The 22,539-nt window shown below is 39.9% G+C and overlaps 1 protein-coding gene across 4 annotated transcripts in view; it reads right to left on the bottom strand.

Moving 5' to 3' along the window:
- FARP2 (FERM, ARH/RhoGEF and pleckstrin domain protein 2) overlaps positions 1-22,539 on the bottom strand; it is a 117,781-nt gene that overhangs the window by 16,349 nt on the left and 78,893 nt on the right. For all 4 annotated transcript variants that reach the window (XM_029068760.1, XM_039912481.1, XM_039912482.1 and 1 more), the window contains exons 14-19: positions 17,053-17,228; positions 8,531-8,620; positions 6,413-6,546; positions 5,637-5,718; positions 2,565-2,802; positions 701-831 (exon numbers count right to left, since the gene is read on the bottom strand). In XM_029068760.1, the coding sequence (XP_028924593.1) occupies positions 701-831; positions 2,565-2,802; positions 5,637-5,718; positions 6,413-6,546; positions 8,531-8,620; positions 17,053-17,228 (851 nt within the window). The remainder of the gene's footprint in view (positions 1-700; positions 832-2,564; positions 2,803-5,636; positions 5,719-6,412; positions 6,547-8,530; positions 8,621-17,052; positions 17,229-22,539) is intronic.

The raw sequence follows: 22,539 nt of genomic DNA, 5'->3' as shown, positions 1-22,539 counted from the left end.
TTTGCATACGCTTGGATATGCCATACTATTCCCCCTCTCCCTGATCTACTTTTTAATGTCCATCTCCCCCTATAGACTCTAAGCTCCTTGTGGGGAGAGACAGTACCTACCAACTCTGTTGTATTAAAGTTTCTAAAGAGCTTAGTATAGCACTTAATAAATATCATTGATTGAAGCAACAGAGATGAGATTGAGGCACAGTAAGTAGATCGGTGTTAGAGAAACAAAGTGCCGAAGCTGGGTTGTAGTGGGAGAAGAGTGAGGTGAGGTAGGAGGGGGAAAGCTGATCGAGTGCTTTAAAGTCAATATTGAGGAATTTGATGCACAGACGGATGGGAAACCATCGGAAATTTTTGAGGAATGAGGAGATGTGCGCAGAATGATTTTCTAGAAAAAGTAGAAAAATGACCCGGGCAGGGAAGCAAACAGGAGATGGGGGAGGTTGGAGGCAAGGAGGTCAGCGAGGAGGTTAATGCAGTAATCAAGGTGGGATATGATAAGCGTCTGGACCAGGGTGGGAGCAGTTTGGATGGAGAGATGTTGGGAAAGTCAAACAGACAGGCTTTGGTGACATTATTATTTTACTCAAGAATTCTCTTACAAAGCACCCTACCACAAAAGTATAATGCAGTTACAAAACATAGTATTCTTTCAGGGAAAGCATTAGCTCAAAAAATGTTAAACAAAAGAAATCACTCACCCTGCCTGGCACTATGAGGTTATCAATGCCAAGCAAGTCATGTTGTAGCTCTGTCAGCTTTTGGAAATTCTCCAGACGAATCAAACTGTGCTGGAGTTGGGATGTCATCTCTGTAATCTCCTTTAATGCATCTACAGGAAAAAAAAAAGCACTGGTAAAACACAAATCAGGACAGAGTATCAAGAAGCCTTATTTACCACCTTACTGAAAGATTTTTTTGCTCTATTTCTTGTAAAACAAGTTTATGTCAAAGGACACAAGTATGGGGTCTGTACTACTTCTTTACAAGGCATTACACAATCCCCAAGGATTAAACAGCTTCACAGTAATTAGTTTCTCAGTTCGCTTGGAAATTTTACCTAGTTTATCCAAAAGAAATGATCTTTTAACCAATATCCTGCCCTGAAGATTGATGAACCTGCTTTGGCAGAAAATTACTGTAGTAGAATCTGGTATGTAATTTTCGATACTTCCAGATAAACTACTTACTGTGTTTGAAAGATAAATTACTGCAATCTGGAAATAAAAGTAACTGCAACGCTTCTCACAGAAGAAGGGAAGAACTTTTCACCTTGGGATAAGTGTATCAGCATTCATCAAAAATAGAGAGAACGATGTTTGGAGAGATGGCAATACAGTCAGACATTTATCAGCCTCAGACCAAGCCCCACAGACCTCCAAAGCCCACCATGCAATCTTACATGGCCTTTCTATCCTAAGACCCAAATCTCATCCGGGCTACTGGGTAGAAAAGTTATTGAATTGGGTTCCTTTTAGTTGCCAAGGAAGATTCCCCTTGCCTATTTTCTCACCCATTTGCCACCAACAAACCTCTCCACCCCACCCATACGCACCATTTTTAATGATTCGTTATGTGGACGGCACTGGCTACCTTTTACTATTCCCTCATTGTGGAGACAACCTTTGTTTTCTTACCATAAACCGTAGTATGAAATGTATCAAGGGGACTCTTCAAAGTTCTTTGTTTGTAGCAAAGAACTCTTCCCAAGTAAAGTGTACACTGGCCAGTTCCTACAACAGTGCTGGGCACTCTGTTGGTATTCGGCAAAAATCTGAGAGGCCGATGATAAAGCAGCTTTATTTCTGACCTAAAAAGTTTAAATAATATCTTTTGCACTCTAGTTAAGAGGCCAAAAAAGGAGTGGGGATTAAATGAGAGGATTCAAAATGCCACTTCAAGATGCCACACCAAGTTAGATTTGAACTCGGAACCTCTGAGATGACAGCATCCTAAGTAGACCTTAAAGTTGTTGTGGGCATGGAATGTGTCAGCTAGCATTTTTTTTAAAAAAAGCATTTATTAAGCACTTACTATGTGCCAGGCACTGTACTACATGCTGGGGAAGATGCAAGATAATCAGGATGGACACAGTCCATGCCCTATATAAAAAGAATAATAATAATAATTACGGTATTTGTTAAGCGCTTACTATGTGCCAAACACTGTTCTAAGCGCTGGGGTAGATGCATGGAAATCAGGCTGTCCCAGGTGGGGCTCACAGTCTTAATCCCCATTTTGCAGATGAGGTAACTAAGCCACAGAGAAGTGAAGGGGCTTGCCCAAGGTCACACGGCAGACAAGAGGCGGAGCTGGGATTAGAACCCATGTCCTCTGACTCTCAAGTCCTTCCTCTTTCCACTAAACCACGCTGCTGGGCTCACAGTCTTAATCCCCATTTTATAGGTGAGGGAACTGAGGCTCAGTTGAACTGTACTCTCCCAAGTGCCCAGTATAATGCTCTGCACATAGTAAGCGCTCAATAAATCTCACTGATGATGACGATGATGAGAGTTATCTTGTCCAACTCCCACCAACTGATCCATACCTGGGGGGAAGACTTACTCTGGCAGTCAGTATAGTCCCTGTGCTCTGGTGTATAGTGCTTGCACAGTCGCCCCAGGATCAGTTTGTAATGCATCAGTCTTTGAATCGGCTTCAGCAGGAAAGTGTTCAGAGGCAAGTAGCAAACCTTCTGCAGTTCAAACTCCTTATAAACCATCTCCAGTTTTTTTAGCCGCTTTGTCGCTTTTTCCAGTTCTGTCAGGACTTCGTCATGCTTTTGCAAGTAGCTAGTGAATTCCTAGAAGAGCACCAAGGAAAAGTATTACTGATTTAGAAGATGAGAGAAGCAGTGTGGTCTAGTGGATAGAGCACAGGCCTGGGAGTCAGAAGGACCAGTTCTACCACTCGTCTGCTGTGTGGCCTTGGGCAAGTCACTTAATTTCTCCGGGCCTCAGTAACCTCACCTGTGAAATGGGGATTAAGACTGTGAGCACCATGTGGGACATGAACTGTATCTAACTTGATTAGCATGTATCTACCCCAGCGCCTAGTATATTTCCTAGCACTCAGTAAATATTTAATAAGTACCATTAAAATCAGTTTTTCTTCAAAACTGTAAGCTCATGGGCAAGGAAAATGTCTACCAATTCTGTTGTTTTTTATTTTCTCAAGCACTTAGTACAGTGCTTTGAATAGGAAGCCCTCAATAAATACCATTATCTACTTTTTAATTTTTTAATAACGCTGTGAAAAAAACTTCCCACCTTTGTATAAGACTAGAAGAGCACCCACCCAAGTCATGAATACAAAGAAAACCCTGAACCTCCCCCCTATAAAAAAAAAATCCATGGTGGAAATACCACCCTGTTGTAGTTACTTAAAAATATATTCTGTGCTTATCAATGTGTGGCTTTTTGAGATGCTATAAAAAGCAAACAAAATAGGCATGGCTCCCATCTCTAGAAGCTTACAACCTCATCCAGATATTAGCAGCTAGGCTCAGTGGAAAGAACCCAGGTTTGGGAGTCAGAGGTCATGGGTTCTAATCTTGGCTCCTTCGCTTGCCAGCTGTGTGACTTTAGGTCACTTAACTTCTTTGTGCCTCAGTTACCACATCTGTTAAATGGGGATTCAAAACTGTGAGCCCCATGTGGGACAACCTGATCACCTTGTATCCCCCCTAGTGCTTAGAACAGTGCTTTGTACATAGTAAGCGCTTAACAAATGCCACCATTATCACTATTATTATCATCACGGAAGAAGACATAAAAGGGATTCCCTCAGCTATCCAAACTAACAAGAGTTAGTTTTACAAGACTTTTTTGCAAGAGTTTGTGCGGGGTATTTTTTTTGTGTGTGTTATAGGAAAAGAGAAGCAAAAAGTGAGAGGTCCATAAAAAACAGGCGCATTGATGATGGAGAAAATCATATGGGGAGGAGGAGTCCTTTGCTTCATGAAAGAAGAAAAGTTGTTTGATGAGCTGGGTGTACTGGGAGAAGGTACTGGGGTGACAGCTAGTTTTAGGTTTTTAGTTTGAAGTCAGGAACCTATTTTGTGTTTCTGCTGTACTTTCCCAAGTACTCAGTACAGTGCATTTTATAAATAACCGTTATTATTGCTTACTACTACTACAGCACCTACAGTGAGGTGTTTGATCTAACTAGAGAGAGAAAGAGGCTGGTAGGGAAGCCGGAGGAAATAGGCATATTAGGATCATTTAAGGTTTAAGGGTTATTTGAGAATAACTGTGGCCCGTTTCTTATGGTGAAGAGCAACCATTAAGTGGTTCACTCTTGGGTTATTTTTTGGGGGTTTTTGGGTTTGTGTCTGGAGGCCTATATAATAGGGTTAAGTTCACTCAAATTTCAGGTGCCGAATTTTGTTCTATGCAGGTCAGGAGAGGCCAAAGACCCTCCATGTAAAAATACGTACGACTCTAGTAACGGCTAGATACCTCCTATACCCACTGACAGACTCGGTTTTGAGCCGCTCAAACTTTTCGATGCTAACTTCTTCAACTTTCAGTGACCCAAAGGGAATAGAGGAAAAGAAGTCCTCATGCCAACAACTGGCACAGCTAGCCATGGTACCCTTGTGTAATCAATCGTATTTATTGAGAGCCTACTCTGTGCAGAACACCAAACCAAGCGCTTGGGAGAGTACAACAAGTTGCCTCCAGAGATGTCAGAGACTTGTTCTAAATCACGTTCTTAAACTCTCAGTCCACTCCTCTCCTTTATGACAGTAACACGAAGAGTTTTAAACAGAATTTGAAAACAGTCTGCCTTAGGGTAAGGAACCGACAAGAGTGTAAGCCTACAGTCTGTCTCTTTACAACGTATGGCCGGGACTTGCTGCTTGAAAACGTAACCCCTGGCTCTCCTCCCATCCCCCAGGCTAGTGAGACTTTGGCTGGGCCCTCTTTTTCCAGTCAGGAGGGTGGGGAAGCTATGGCACCGTGAGCCCTTCTCAACTTTCAGAACATTGGGAGGGAGGTAGCTGTGGTCCTGGGAGCAGTGTTAAACTGGCTTTTCTAGCTACCATGCCCTATCCCTCTTGTTTATCATCGTTTTTGTGTTTTTACGGTTTCATCCTTCCTTATCAGTCAATGGTATTTACTGAGAACCTTACTGGGTGCTGAGCATTATCTTAGGCGCTCCGGAGAGAACGATACGGTAGAGTTGGTAGACGTTTCATTCATTCATTCAATCGTATTTACTGAGCACTTATTGTGTGCAGAGCACTGTACTAAGCACTTGGGAAAGTACAATATAACAACAAACAGACACATTCCCACCACAAGCTTACAGGCTAGGGGACACGTTCCGTGCCCACAAGGAGCTCACGGTCTTATGTGTCTGTCGCCCACTCCTTTCCAAGCCCTCTTTTTAGATTCTGAGCTTCTTGGGGCCAGGGATGGTGTCTAAATTTTCACTTGGGGGTATTTGTTTCCATTTCTTAGCACAGTGCTCTCTACTGTAGGCCCTTGAAAAAACTAACAAAAACAAAGTAACACAGAGAAAGAGGTAAAGAAAGAAGATGAAAGCTTGGGTGTAATTTCATTATACAGGAAACACTGCAGTTCTGGATAACAGGAAGGGAAAAATATTTTTTCAGAATCACGCCACTACCTTTAAATTGTGCATGTTCCTAAGCATGATGTCGCCGATCCGTTGGTAATCTCCTTTCCCACGGGCAGTGGCGGGCCCTTCCCTGAAATATGCACAAACAGAATTAGAAACTGGATGAGCAGCTACAATTTGCTGGTAACTGATTCAGAGCAAGGACTTGGGAGTCAGAGGATGTGGGTTCTAATCCCGCCTCAGCCACCTGTCTGCTGTGTGACCTTAACAAGCCCCTTCACTTCTCTGTGGCTCAGTTTACCTCATCTGTAAAATGGGGATTAAAAGTGTGACACCATGTGGGACAACCTGGTTATCCTGTATCTACTCCAGTGGTTACAACAGTGCTTGTCACATAGTAAGGGCTTAACAAATACCATAATTATAATTATTATTACCACTACCCATCACCCAACTTGCACACCAAACAGGAGGACAATAAGACACTGGGAGTCAAACAAATAGAAACAATGATTGAATTTCATTTTCCAGAGATGTGCACTGCAATAAAGTTTATCTGGTGAAAGACAAAATACACTTCAAAGACTATCCCTTTTCTTCCTCTTTTCTAGAACCAGACAATTAGCTGCCTCGGATGAAATGACTTCCTACTTAGACTCTTTAAAAGTATGCTCCAGATAATTGGCCTGATTCACTGTTCTTCTGAAGGGGTTTTTAAAGGTATGAAGTCAGTGGAGGAAGTGCAGACAAAGGTTCAGCTTGGGAACTTTCAAAGAATGCCTAAGAGCTGACCCATGCCTGCTGTCCATTCTATTATTGTTTACCAGATTGCCAGTCTCTGCTCAATCTCCTTCAGGAACCCTCTGTGGAATTCATAGATAGGATCTATGTTGGAGAACAATAAAGTCATCAGACCTTCAGGCATGGCATTCTCCTTGATGATTGCACTACGGAACCACTGTAGGGGAAAAACAATCGAAATATTATAACATGCAAAATTATGAAGTTATTAACATAACCCAGCTAGAGGCTGTGTTCCCATCCCAGCACCCAAAAATATTAAGGATATTTAGGTAGAAGGAAGAGTTTTAGATCTCTCTCTCTCTCCCTATATTCAAAAGAACACATAATGCAATTGCCCCTACAGAAATGGACAGCAAAAATATCCTTTAGTTTTGTATTACATCATTTAATTTGTACTGCATTTAGTTCCGAATGTTTGGTTTGCCATGGCTCAACCATTTCAAAAGTCAACATGATTGTGCCTGAATTCAAGATGTCTCCGATTTCATATGATTGGGACTAGAAATTATTAGGTGAAAGATTTGTGTTCCTTGCACACATGTAACAATATCAGTACAAATCACTTTTACATAAAACAGCAATTTAAGTAAGAAGCATCCAAATGAGATTTCGCTATTTACCTGAAAATTGACCTAAAAAATTTTAGAGGATTTTGTAGTTATTGCCAATTATTTATTTAAAGAATATATTTGGGAGGAGGAGGAAAAGGAAAGAGAGAGTGAAGAGATTCACTCCTAGTATGGATGGAGCAGTGACCCAGCTACTCTGCCTTCTATAAAAGGACTGCTACTATAGCTTGGGATGTTGATTTTTCTGGTTCCAGGGGCAGCAGTAAATTTTGGGTGGAAGAAGGAAGAGAAACTCGCTCCTTCCTCCCCTGCCCCTTACCCTGTCTTGAAATAATGTGCTGCTGTTACAGTTTGGGACTCATTCTGGTTATTCCTAACCTTGTCACCCCCTGCCTCCAGTACTGACTGAATAATGAGTTCCAGGCAGCACTGGCAACTGGAGCAGATTTGGAGGGTTTTTAAAGCACTTTTTTCTTTCCTTTTTAAAAATGGGGATCTTTTAGGGATCCTCCTTCAACCAGAGCACTAGTGCAGGATCCCAGTCACCCAGGATTCATTCAGAAATTGCAAATACATACAAAGTTAGGATAATGGGCAGATGGACTTGCCTAATGACTTCAAAAACCTGGACTGAAAAGAAGAAAAAAAACCTGGCAATCAAATCCAAACTCTACCCTATAAATCTTTCAAAGCCCAACTATTTGAAAATACCAACAGGAGGTTAAAAAAAGTAGCAAATTATATTTCCAAGAATGACAGAGGAAAACTGGTGGAACCTTGCAGAGGGAACCAGCACAGGGTGCAAAGCAGTGCTGGTGCAAGTCCTTGCTGCCAATTTATCTCCAGCTTTCTTGTGCACCCCATTTTTACTTCTGAAACCCCCTTGGTCGAGAGATCAGTATGGACGAACTGCAGTTCTTCACGTGCTTTGCGGCTCGTGCATACAGAGTGTCTTGGGGGAGGGGAGGCAGGGAGCCCCCGATCCAGCCCTTTCAGGGGAGGCAGCTCTGCCCTCATGGACTTGGATCGGGGTGCAGTGCCCAGCTTTAACCCAGGGTATCTCTTTCGCCTCCCTCTCCCTCCCAATTGCCCGCTCTGTGCTAGTCTTTGCCCCTCTTACCTCTAGGAATGCCTGCTCTGTACTACTCACCACCCCTAAATACCTGTTTGCCATTTTGACCCATCAATCAATGGTATTTTTTTGAGCACAAACTATGTGCAGAGCACTGTACTAAGTGCTTGGGAAAGTACAAATCCACCCAGTTGGCAGACCTGTTACATTAAGGCTCTCAGCAACATTACCTGTTCAGTCTGTGCCTCAGCTGATAAGATTTACCTCTCCCTGGCCTAGACAAACTCCTGGCTAGGCAGGACAAATTGCCTTCTGGAAATACGGAGCCCACAGCAACTGAATACAGATGTATGGACTTTTAAATCACTTTTTGAGTACCTATCAACATACCTATATTACTTAAAAAAAATTCCTACATGGATTTTTTTCCATTCTGCTTAATTTTGTTTAGGGCTATATTAAAGGAAAATGATAAAAAAATATGATAGATTCCATACCACAGTGATTACTTCTAAATCCTTCAAATATGTTCTTTCTGTAGCAAGAATCTCCTTTGCTATGAAATATGCTTTGTCCGTTGGGGGTCGCTGAAATAAAAACCAGACACACATACAGATGGATCAGAAATAATTACTAACTTTATTTGTCTTTCACATTTTGAGTAGCCCATTTTCAACCAGTTCTATTCCCATAAGAGAATCATGTTCTGTCCTGGCATAATTTTTCTTTTTTTCTATGCAAATGACCATAGAATCACTTAGCAGCTGCCCTCTGTTATATCCGCTTCAGCCATAAATGGGTGTTGAGCATAAACATTTTCTCGTGTACTTCCCAGTGTTCTGCACCCTTGCTGATATGCTCAATATTGCAATCCTTGTGCCAGGAAGAAAGCAACTGGAAGAAGGAGCAGGGGTTGAGGGGAGGGAGAGAGAGAGATAGAGAGAGAGGGCACACACACAGAGGTGCTTTGTAAAGTACAAGATAATGAGATAAGACAGAGTCCCTGACCTACTTGGAGCTCACAATCTAAAAGACAAGAGGAGGGAGAACCAGTATTTAATCCCCATTTGACAGATGAGGAAACTGAGCTCCAGAGTCATTAAGGGACTTGCCCAAGGTCACACAACAGGCAAGTGGCAGAGCTGGGACTAAACCTAGGACTCTGAATCCTGTGCTCTTTCTTCTAAACTATGTTGTTTCAACTCATCAATTTAAATATTACAGCCATCGAAGCTCAGGTTGTCAAAATAGAAAACAGAATAGCAGGAACATATAATGTGTATCTGTAAATTGTAAATTAGTTGAGGGAAGGGATAGCGTCTATCAACTCTGGTAGACCCTCTACACTGTAGGCTCATTGTGTCTGTCACATCACTGTGCTATACTCCCCCAAGTTCTTAGTACAGTGTCATGCACACAGTAAACACTCAATAAGTACGACTGACTGATTTTTTTTAGGGCATTTGTTAAGCACTTACTATGTACCGGGCACTGTACTAAGCACCAGGCACTCTACTAAACACTGGGATAGAAACAGGCTAATTAGGTTGGACACGGTTCATGTCCCACAAGGGGCTTACAGTCTTAATCCCCATGTCTTAATCCCCATTTTACAGATGAGGTAACTGAGGCACAGAGAAGTAAAGTGATTTGCCCAAGTTCATATGGCAGAAAAGTGCCGGAACTGGACTAATGAGGATGACTCTGTAGGTTCAATTGCTCCACCTAACAAAAATCACTAAATTTATCTTATCTCTGATTATTCTGGGGAATAAAATCTAAAACCCAAAGGAAAACTACTACCGACAGGTTATAACCCCCAAACGATAAAATAATATTTTGGTTTAACAAGACCTAGTTTGGGATTCCTAGATTCTAAAATCATTTATTTTCTCAGAACATTTACTTAATGGAATAAGAAAATAACATTAGATGTTTAAATATTAAACATTACAGTCAGTTCACCTCTAAGATGGGTGTTATGTTTTTGATGAGACAGACTGTGAGCCTGTAATTGGGCAGGGATTGTCTCTATCTGTTGTCAAATTGTACATTCCAAGTGCTTAGTACAGTGCTCTGCACCTAGTAAGCGCTCAATAAATACTATTGAATGAATGAATGATGAATCCCAAGGTAAGGAAAACGAATAATGGAGTATTCATGTCCCTGATCAGTGTCATACTTACACAGGGGAGTTTCTTATGGCATTTCCTTGCGTTCTATCCAGACAAACATGTGTTCTCAGAATAAAGGTCCCTCATTCTCCAAAAGTGTGCTAGTCAAGACTATTGAAAATACACATTCAAGGAGATTTGACTGTATCCACTCTCAACCTATGCCAAGAGACTCAGGGAGAGCTATATTTAAAAAAATCTGATACTGCTCTGGTTGTCATATATTTTGTCATATAAACCACTATAAAATTAATGAAAGGGTTTTAAACATTTATAAAGTTTTGGTCACAACAGCAGGATACAGTTACCTTAAAGTAAATAGAAACCACCTGAGGAAAATTTTCTCAATTTAAATAAAATTATCCACTGAAAACTAATAATAAAATATTTAGAGTTTTTAAAATCAGGATTGATCCAAAACTTTAAAAATTCCAATACGATTCCTTCCAAGATACCATTGTTTTTTCCATGACCTCAGATCCACTTTTGTGCTTTTCTCTAATAAAATCCCTTTCTTCAGTTTGCTGTCGTTTCCTGCCCAAATAAAGAGCCATAAGGAAGTCTTACTGTAGAGACAATAATTCAGCAAACCGCTCACCTGGAACACCCAACAGCCCTACAAAGCCTGAAGGAAGAAACCCTGGGATACCACAGTAGTTAAAGCTGCAGAATAAACCACCAGATCTACCTGAAAAAGCATGGAAAGTGCAAGCAGTGTCAGATCACCTCCATAGGAATTCAAGTATTTGCCAGTAGCCTGAAGAATAGCCCATCCTCTCCCACCTGGAAGTGCAGGGAAGATCATTTGTGATTTCCTTGCTACTCCTGATGACCAACCTCATATTTTAGGTTGTCGCAGGGAACGTGTCTATCAACTCTATTATATTTTACTCTCCCAAGCACTTAATTCGGTGCTCTGCACCCAGGAAGCGCTCAACAAATACCACCGATTGACTGAATGACTTACGTCTATTTTAATGTCTGTCTCCCAGGTAGACTGTAAATTCCCTGTGGGCAGGGACTACTCCTTCTAATTTCGCTCTATGGTATCTTCCCAAATTCTTAGTACAGTGCTCTGCACACAGTAAGCGCTCAACTACCACCACTGATTGCTCGGCTAATCCTTGAAAACTGCCCTCTGGCCCCTACCATTATCCACCCACGGAAGTAACCCTTTAAATGTCTTGTCATTATGGAAATATGGTCATATTCCTTAATTGAGGTAATCTGACCCTGAATGCGGGCCAAGACTGAAGAAACCATGAGTGGCAAATGGTATATACGGTATACATGATGATACTCCAAAAGTAAAGTAGTACATGCTTTCTACTTAAGCTTGCATCATTATGATGCAAAATCATGTATTTTGCTATGAAATAAATTGCACCCAAAGCAAAGTCGCATTTGTTCAACACTGCTCAGATGCAGTTTTGCAACTTTTTGCTTCCATACCTTTCGAATGTTGTTTGTTCTCACCAATTTCTATTAGGAGGGAGGGGAAAAATAACATAATAAGAAGGGGAAACACGTCGGCAAATGACAGGAATGAAAAAAAGGTGGCTAAACAAACATGCAGTCACACGATAATTCTCCAAGAAAGCAAGGCAAAATAATAATGCTATTCAACATTTTAAAATTCAGAAAACTTGGGAAATATTTAGCCATCTCCCACTAAGAGAGCTACTCTGTTGGACTGGGGATGGTGGTGAGGGGAAGAATTCCATTACGGTCGCTCATCCAAATGGATTACTTACCTCTGAAGTCAGGGAGTAACTGAACTATAGGTAACATTGAATTATAAAAATATCCTTTTGATAACATTAAGTTACCAAAAGAAATATAAAAATTGCTTGCTTAAGATAAAGGTCTTAAAATGAATATTGTACATAATGCAGTTTCCTACAGCTCGCCGCACTGAGGTTGAAAATAATAATAATAATGATGTTGGTATTTGTTAAGCGCTTACTAGGTGCCAAGCACTGTTCTAAGCGCTGGGGGAGATACAGGGTAATCAGGTTGTCCCACTTGGGGCTCACACACTTTTAATCCCCATTTTACAGATGAGGGAACTGAGGCACAGAGAAGTTAAGTGACATGCACACAGTCACACAGCTGACAAGTGGCAGAGCCGGGAGTCGAACTCGTGACCTCTGACTCCGAAGCCTGGGCTCTTTCCACTGAGCCATGCTGCTTCTCCCAGTGAGTGGCAAGATTCAAAAAAGGCATTTACCAGGGGCAAAGTTCAAAAAAAGTGCATTCCTTGGACAATTCCAAAATCTTAAATATACGCTGTTTCAGATCTTTACTGAGACGTGGAACAAGAATTCAGATCTCTATGCATGCTCCTGTAATACTTATCACCCATGGAGAAACAATTACTTCAGTAATAATAAAAAATAATAATGGTTTGAATGAGGCCAAAGATTGAAAAGGAGTAGTTATAGGTGAAGGAAGGAGTTTAAAAAGACATCTATGTCTCACCCCAAATTCTTTCTATCATTTGGACTTGAGACAAAAGCCATGGGCAGTCAAATGGATCCTGGCCAGGCTTCCAGAGAATTTTACAGGTAGAAAAGACACTTATCACAATGTCGACAGAACAAAACGTAGCCAGGGCAAGGGTCCAAAGGAATTTTTCCCCTTAGATTATGTTTTATAGGCTACTCTTATTACTTGGCAAAGGAAAAATTTTATTGCATAAGATGCAGTTGAAAGTGCTTTCAAAATAGAAATTCGAGTGGTGTACTTCCAAATGTGGAGAGATTTACATCTAATTAAAAAACTATGCACAATAATTACTTAAAGTCTTATGCTCTACTATATCAGCTCTCTGAAATCTATTTTAATTTTTATCTGCTCCTGTAGACTGTAAGCTCCTTTTGGGTAGGGATCACATCTACTCACTCTGCTATAGTGTACTTTCCCAAGGACTTAGTACAGTGCTCTGCACGCATTAAGTGCTCAATAAATATTACTGATGAATTGACTGGTTTGCAGATTGAATAAAACTGCAGACAGCTCTTAACGTTTGTGTGAGTGGGCAGAAAAGTGGTAGCAGTGCTTCGGTGTCAGCAAGTGCAAGCTATTTTTCCCTTAAGGGATAACCCAAAATACAACTTCATGATAATGGACATGGAGTTCTTGGCCATGACTCTAGAAAGAGATCCTGAAGTCACTGTCAACTGCTCCCTGAAATCACTGGTTTAATCGGCAGGGGCAGCTGAAAAGTCCAACAAGTGGAAGTATCATCAAGAAGGATATAATAAAAATGAAACAAAAAACATTTTGCCACTCTGCAGAACCACGATATTTCCACAGCTACATTACTAAATGTAGTTATTCTGCCTTCTCTTGCCTCTTAAGGAGAATACAATTAAGACTATGAGCTCCCCTTGGGACATGAACTGTGCCCAACCTGATTAGCTTGTATCTAATAATAATAATTATGGTATTTGTTAAGCGCTTACTATATCCACATGGGACTCACAGTCTCAATCCCCATTTTACAGATGAGGTAACTGAGGCATAAAGAAGTGAAGTGACTTACCCAAGGCCGCACAGCAGATAAGTGGTGGAGCCAGGATTAAAACCCATGACCTTCTGACTCTCAGGCCTGTGCTCCATCCACTATGCCATGCTGCTTCTTCTATCTATCACAGTGCTTAGTAGAGTGTCTGGCACAAAATAAGCCTGGCACCATTAAAAAAAAATCTTCACTCCACCCAACCTTACCTTCTAATGTACCTCATTGAACTCTCTCCCCTCCAACACTTAGCTCATGCTGTTTCCCCTAACCTGAAACTCCCTTTCCTCCCAAATCTACCACACACAGTTTTCTTCATCTTCAAAACTTCCCTAAAATCCCACCTCCCCCTGCAAGTCTTCTCCAATTAACTCTCAACACCCTAGCCATATCCCAACAGCTACCCTTAGCAGTTAAATATTTTAATCTTTTTCTCTGCACATATGCATACTCAGGTAATTCAGTCAGCTACTTCATCCTGACTTATTTGTACTGGCACATCTTATAACCTTCTTCCCACTACTAGTACATAGTTTTCACATGTCTCCTCCATCATATTTTCTGGAACAACTGAAACCTGACAAATAGGCTCCTAGAATGATTAAGCGAGTCACCTAAACTATTTAAATCATTCTGAACAGTCTATGGGAATCCTTCAAGGCCCCCTTCTATTCTCTATCTTCACTCACTCCTTTGGAGAACTAATTAGTTCCCATGGCTTCACCTATCATCTCTTACATGAATGATTCCCACATCTACCTCTCCCACACTGATCTTTCTACTCTGCAGTCTTGTATTTCCTCCTGCCTTCAGGTCAACCTTACTTGGATGTTCCATAACACCTCAAACTCAACATGCCAAAAACAGAACTCTTCATCTTCCCAATCAAATCCTGCCCTTCCCCTGTCTTTCCCTTCACTGTAGATCCCTCCATTCCCCCCTCTCAAAAACCTGCAACCTTGGCATTATCTTCAACTCATCCCTCATTCAATTCATACATTCAATCTTTTATAAAATCTTTTCAGTTCTACTTTCACAACATTGCTAAAATTAATCTTTTCCTTTCGCTCCAAACTGTCATTACACTGATCCATACATTTATATCCCACTGGGGCTACTACGTCTATCTTGCTAATTTCTTTACCACCTGCCTCTCTCCACTCTAGTCCATACTTCACTCTCATACCTGGATCATTTGTCTAAAAAAAATTCAGTCATCTTCAAGAACCTCCAATGGTTGCTCATCCACCTCCACATCCAACTGAAACTCCTTACCACTGGGTTTAGAGCACTTACTCAGCTCATTCCCTCCAATTCAGCTCATCCCCTCCTATCTTACCTAGCTGATTTCCTACTACAACCGAGCCCACATGCTTCCCTCCTCTAGGCCAATTTACCCACTGTACCTCAATCTCGTCTATCCGCCGATCCCATGCCCACATCCTCCCTCTTGTTTGGAAGTCCCTTCCTCTTTGTAGCTGGCAGACCGCAACTCTCCCCAACTTCTAAGTTTTATTAAAATCTCATCTCCTCCAAGAGGTCTTCCCCTATTCCTTCTCCCTTCTGCATCGCACTTGGACTTGTACACTTTGAGCACTCGATGCTCACCCCAACAACATCAGCCTCACAGCACTTTTTCATATATCTCCAAGTTATTTTAATGCCTGTCCTCCCCTCTAGACTGTAGGTGCTGTGTGGCAGGGAACACGTCTACCAACTCTGTTGAACTGTACTTTCCCATGCACCCAGTACAGTGCTCTGTATGGTATGATCCTAATACCATATGGTAAATGGATTTAACTTTCATCTCTTGGTCTATAAAGCCATAGGATTTCTCTCAGAATGAAAAGCCTCTTTAGTTTGCCCCAGAGCAAAGCTCCTCTCAGGGATGGGTAAATGTGCACGCAGCACGAAACTTGGTGGGTAGGAAGCAGCTACTTGGTGGGTAGAAGCAGCGTGGCTCAGTGGAAAGAGCACGGGCTTTGGAGTCAGAGGTCATGAGTTCGAATTCCAACTTTGCCACTTGTCAGCTGTGTGACTGTGGGCAAGTCGCTTCACTTCTCTGTGCCTCAGTTACCTCATCTGTAAAATGGGGATGAAGACTGTGAGCCCCACGTGGGACATCCTGATTCCCCTGTGTCTACCCCAGCGCTTAGAACAGTGCTTGGCACATAGTAAGCGCTTAACAAATGCCAACATTATTAAGTAGTAGAGGGGAAGGATGGGAGCGTTTCTGCTCTTGCAAGGAGTTCTGAGGGTAAAGGCTCTTTTTTTCTGCCTGTTTCAAATCCTCACACAGAGCCTTTCAGAAAGCCAGAAAATTCAGTTCTGTTTTACCCATGCACTATGGCACAACTGGGTATAGGCTGCCAACAAGCTAAAGAAATGCAGTCATCAGAGGAATTGTGGGAATTCTGATAATGAGGAGCTTATTGATTTACACAGTAGTGTTAACGGCCCTTTCTAGCAGAACTACCTTTCCTCACCCTAAAGCAGCATTTTGTTTACTTAAATTCATTTTGTGATACATTAGTTCTAAATTTCCTGCCACTATTTTAGAACCTTTAAGTAATTCTCCTCCCCAAAAACGCTTCCTTGTACTTGTCCCGGTACAATTTCCCTTTCAGTTTTATCAACAACCATGAATTCAAGCCTTAGTTCAACAAGTATTTACAACCAATTTCCATATAGTTGTAAGAAATATTCATCTGAATCCAATGAACATGTTCTTAAAATGGAATGAACACATTCATTATCTCCTCACCCAAACCACTTTGAAAAATATTAAATAAGATATGATTCAGAAACAATCCTGGTAGAATTTCACTTACTATGTTATCCCACAAGATGTCACTGAACACTTGATGACTTCTCTAAATATAACTATTTGGCCATCATTATCCTTAATATTGCCTGATCCGGGTTTTCTCACACCAGGAACTAGACAAAATAGTTGAGAATTGCTGGTCTAAGATAACCAATTAACATCTTTTCTTCTCATTCCCCTTGCAGTAACCTGCAACTAATGGTATTAATGATATGATGCCCAAATAAGCAACTAATACTAAATGCATCCATTTTTTTAATCCTATTTGTTAAGCTCTTTTTACGTGGCAAGCACTGTTCTAAGCGCTTGGATAGATCCAAGTTAATCAGGTAGGATCCAGTCCCTGCCCAATAGGGGGCTCGCAATCTAAGTCCATGTCCGTTTAAGGCAGAAATCGTGGGGGAATTCAAATACAGTATATATCGCATACCTATATCATTGCTTACTCTAAATACTCTTCTCTTTTTGAAGAATTTTGAAACGTCAACACTTTACCTTGTGTTTAGTTTCCACCTCGTCTTCAACTCCGACACCACCAGCATCACTCAGGATAGGACTTAGAAGAGGGGATTCCTGTCCAGATGGGCTCAGAGTCACCTGAAATGTAGGGATCGAGGTCAATGGACTCTTCTGTGTGAAGGGAGAGAAGTGAGAGCTGTCCACTGAGAGGCCTGAAATGGGAAAAGGGTCGGGGAGGATGGATTGAGAAATAGAAAAAGAGTTATGAAGATGGCATGTTCAAAAGGAAAAAAAGTAATTACCTGCAACTATCGGATTAGCTCTACGATGAAAGACTCACTACTGCTTTCCTATCCCTACACATTTTAGGGAAAAATCATATTTTTATAGTTATAAATAGGACTAAATGGAAGGGTGGGATAAAGAATCATATGATTGAATTAAAGGAGAATCAGATTGTGTACTAATTTGAATATCAAATTTCGGAGGAAAAAATATATGATTAATTCAGTTTTCTCAAGGATACTTGAGTCTTTTTCCGTCAATTTATACAAGTGTCTTCTCTTTTATCATGAAAGAGATGCTAACATGACAGGTGCATCTAAAAATTGGCAACCAGCAAATATGAAGGCACAGAGTCTTATGCTGAGGGTAATTCTTGGGTTTCTAGCCCAAAGCAGTTTTTTTAATAGTGTGATAAAACTGCTACTGTAAAACTTAATGAAACAAATGTTTATTTACATTTAAGTGACTTGAAGTGTTAATCCCCACCTGCCTGAACACCTTAGTGTTCCTTAAGAAACTAAGCAGATAATTCAAATTTTTTCTGGTTACTTTCAGCTTGAATGATATTCTAAGGCACAGAGAAAGGGGTTAATAATAAAACATTATCCACGGAATGACAATTCTGGGAACATCCCATGCAGTCAGCGAGAAGTCTAGACAGTGGCTTGGCCTCTGGATTTTGGAATGGCTTGGTGAGAGGCCTGGAAACAAGGAAGATGACACAGGAGAAGGAAGGAAAGGAAAGGGGAAAAAAAGGGAAACCTAGGGGGGTAGCAGGTGCCGATTTGTACATTCCAAGTGCTTAGTACAGTGCTCTGCACATAGTAAGCGCTCAATAAATACTATTGAATGAAAGGCAAAAACCAAAACAATAATTGTTGGGAGGACTGGTCACCATTCAGCTTCTCCTGCTACCCCAGGACACCATATCTAGGACCATCATTCCATAGATGATGATCTATCGTGGCTGTCAAAGGATAATTCTCTTCATACCTCTATTTCACTTAATACAGTTCGAAAATCTTTTTTAGCACCTGGCAGTTGAAATTATGCCTCTTCTAATATTGTGTACTGTTTGTGAATAGATGGGAGGGAAATTTCTCAATGAGCCAGTTGACGAATAGTCTTTCCGCACCCAGCAGGAGTATTAAATATTTATCAGGCAGTGAAATGAGAGGTCTGGCGTCCAATTCTTCCAGTGCCTATAGTTCTTTCTGACAGAAAATCAGAGTGGGGCATTAACTCTTTCAAGATCACTTGGGGGAACATTTTATCATGCATTCACTGCAGTAATGTACCAAAATGATCATTTGATGGTCCGAAAGTTTTAATATGCCTTCTAGAATTCCTGACTTGCTTCAAGGAGAGAACTGGGCTCTAAAATAACTGGATCCATTATGCTTTCATGTAGATAAAAATGTCATCTTAAAACAGTAACAGAATCCAACAAAGGTACATTTCAATCTCATTCCACAATACACCAGAAGAGAATCAGCTTTAAAATTCAGAGATGTCAAAATTTCAGAAGTATGAATGCAGCTAGGTACAGTAACCTTTTCTCATCTACTTAGGAACAGTAAGAAAGTCATTAAATATTTTGGAAACCTTCAGAAACAACTGGACCTTTAATATTTAAGTTTTAAGCATATTGATACCAAATCCACCAATATTTTCCAATCATCTTTTGGGATTCGTAAATTCCCTTCTGAGAAGCTCCCCACTTTAAATATCTAGTCATTAGGTTCCATGTTCTGTGACCTTTGCATTCCAATATAATTTGCTCTGAAATAAGATTATCTTCTGGTTGCTGGGCTAACATTGGACATCATATATGGTACCTGTATAGTATATATTATCCCACAGTTAAGAACCAATAAAGGCAATACTCAACTTACTGAAACTAGATATCCATTTGTTATGTAATTTGTACACATATATTTTATATGTATAATATATACACACGCATATATATGCAACACAAATTAACTGGTAGGGGGAAAGCCATATCACTTATAAATCTTCTAGTTTGGATTTTGAGTCAAGAAGCAGAACTACTTGAACGTCAAGCAACAATAATAATGAAGCTGTGCTTGTTTTCACATTGACAAATTCAGAAAGCTAAACAAGTTGCATTCAGCTGCTGGAAGAGTCAAAATCTTTTAAGGCATTTAGGGTTAAAAGTTAGTGCTTATGAGGCAAATGAAGACAGCAAGGTTTCTGTACATATAGTTGCATCTAAAGTTATTTTTTTGAACCAACTAGATTCCAAACCAAAAAGTACTCAGGCAAAGGAGACCTAAATAATGAGATCAAATGAAACCATTAAAACAAAATTTTTTTATTGGAAATCTGTCTTTGAAAGCTGGATACATTAAATTAAAAATCATATAAAAAAGTTTTCAATTTAAAAACAAATTAAATTGCACAACAGTCCCTTAAATGTGTTTAGGTTTTTCTAGTTCTAAAGCATTAACAAACCATCAGAACACTATTCCATATCTGAAGCTTTGTTCTACTAAATAACACAAGATATTTTCATAATCAAATGGGAATAATTTCCAACAGGAAAACCAGAAAGCCTGTCTACTTCATATCGGCTGACCCGATGACTCATAAATTAATGTTTCGAAGCATTCTCAAGTGGGCAGGGAATAGGGTGGTTATTCTTGTTCAAAAGGGCTAGCTCTTTTATATCACGCCAAGGCACTATCTTTTATTCTCCTGAACAAACCATAATTTCTAAAATATGCTAAGGAAAAAAATAAAAAAAATTCTGGGTGGGGGAAAGACTTAAATATCACCATTTATCTAATTTCTTTCATGTTATTTCAACTTAAGTTTGAATTGTAGTTGCACTTTCTAAGCACTAAAAATTCTCCATTAATTAGTTTTGGGCCTTCTATTCGGCTTTCAGAGGTGTTGGATATTTTCCTGAACTATCACTAGATAATGTCTTTTATGTTGAAAAATATCTACATCCAAAGCTACCTTGCTTGATTTTTTTATTGTGGAAATTGAGTTAGGGATTTAAAGCAGTTGCTAATTACTCTGTTAGACAATATTATGCATGATCTTTTATTAGTCAGCTTTTTTACATCCTCAAGATAAAAAAATGTAAATTAAAGAAACCCTCTTCAAAGAGTGCCATTTATATGTAATTATTTCCTAAATGATCTTGAAAGCAAAGAGATTGTTTTGATCCAAATGGGATTTGGGGCTAATTTTAGACGTCAATTTTGTGGGTCTACAAAACTCCCAAGTGCCCTTTTAATGTTTGTCAGAGCTTAATACACAGTTAAATCTAAAATTTAACGAGGTAAAGTGGTTGTACATTAAATTTTAGTTCTGCATACATTAAAACAATAAATCGTCTACCCACTGGTATAATCCTCTTTCCACTCCTTATCTTCTTCAAGCATGGGTTTTAAATTATAATTAAAATTCAATACATTGTTCTGATTTTCAACCTTGACTGCATAATTCATAGGATGGGCATCTGGTGGATTTTTCAATCAAACTGAACAAATTTATGTAAACAAGTTTTATTATAGGTGAATATTTGTAACTATTTATATAATTATATATAAATATTCAAAGCATGAAGTCCAATTTTTGAATTTTTCCCCAGACTCACAGGAAATGCAACTGCTTCTTTTGGATTAGAATATAAATTCTTTTTAAAAAACTGGCAAATTATTTTTCCATTTTATAGTACTTCGCATTTTTGAAGAGTCTCTCTCACCATTTTCTCGAGTCAGATCAGGAATTGCCTGCCTTAAGACCTGTTATAGATCATCTTCACCAGTGAGGGCTAAAATGGAGTGTGGACATAAATAATGATGGTATTTGTTAAGTGCTTGATATGTGCCAAGCACTGTTCTAACCTCTAGTTTCATACAGTATAAAGCTACTAATGACTTGGTAATTTCTAAAATGTTTGACTTTAGCATTAGTACTTCCATCATTTTAGTTCACTGTCTGCTTTCCTTCAAAGATACTTTATTTGCACTAATGATGAGAAGGTACATATCAAACTTTAAGGGACAAAATCAAGTTTTCAATTTTTTATCCATTTGAACAATGTTCCTATGAAATATTCTACAATGACAATTCAATAACATCTGAGGCTTAAATGATCTCTGCACTGGAAAAACTATTGGAAATGTGTTATTTTTTTCCTCTAATTAAAATTTAGTTCAGGGTGGGAGATGTGGAATGGAAATAAAGACGGAGAAATTTACTATTCAACAGTGCGTCAATATGCTGGAAAAGGAAAACAGCTGATATAGCTAGCATCTATATTCCTGGGGTGTGAATCTGACAAATCCGCAGAAAACATTTTGGTCAAACATTTGGGACAAGACAGGTAGCCATAGCCAAGGCATTGTCCCTGCTAAGCCAGTTACATTCAGAGATCAAAGTAAATGTAAATACAAGTTCTAGCAGCCATAGCAGTTTTGAAAGGATCAAAGTAAACTGAAAAACTAAAACTATTTTCACAAAGTTTTCTGAGAAAAAAAAGTCAAACATCTTCATTTGTCCCAGTGTGTCTGCTTCAGAGGTATACAAATTAACATTTGTGCTGAATGTATGCAGATTTCACTCTTCTGAAAGACAGATGTATATATACACATATTTTCGATCCCTGACCCTTGCCTTCAACTTTGGCGGGGGGGAGGGGGTAAGGCTCTGACACGGTTTTAAGTTTCTACTGAAAGATTACACAACTTTCACGAGATAAGGCAGTGAAAATGGAAAAAGCTACTGCAAGGAGCATGGGCCTGAGAGTTGGAGCAGCTGGGTTCTGATCCCAGCTCTGCTACTTGCCTGCTGGGCAACCTCAGGTAAAATACTGAACTTCTCTGGGCCTCAGATGCCTTATCTGTAAAATGGGAATTCCATACCTGTTCTCCTTCCTACTTAGACTGTGCATCTCTCTTGGGACAGGGGTTGCAGTCTGACTTGATAATCTTGCATTTATCCCAACATCTGTACAGTGCTGGGCCTGTATTATATGCTTAACAAATACCACAATTATTATTGAAGTATTCAAGAAGCAGTTTCTTCCAAGACTTATACTAAGGTACATATTAATAGCCTGAATTGATTTGCCAGAAAAAAATCACAGCCCATCAAACTTCTATGCCTAAATCAACACCATCCTCAACACTACTGCTGTTCTTGGGGACCCCTTTGTTCCAAATCATCATGAAACTCCATTAGGAATGTTAGACACCA

The sequence above is a fragment of the Ornithorhynchus anatinus genome, chromosome 7 (assembly GCF_004115215.2).
Source record: "Ornithorhynchus anatinus isolate Pmale09 chromosome 7, mOrnAna1.pri.v4, whole genome shotgun sequence".
Classification (NCBI taxonomy): Eukaryota; Metazoa; Chordata; class Mammalia; order Monotremata; family Ornithorhynchidae; genus Ornithorhynchus; species Ornithorhynchus anatinus.
This window is presented reverse-complemented; position numbering and strand designations above follow the sequence as displayed.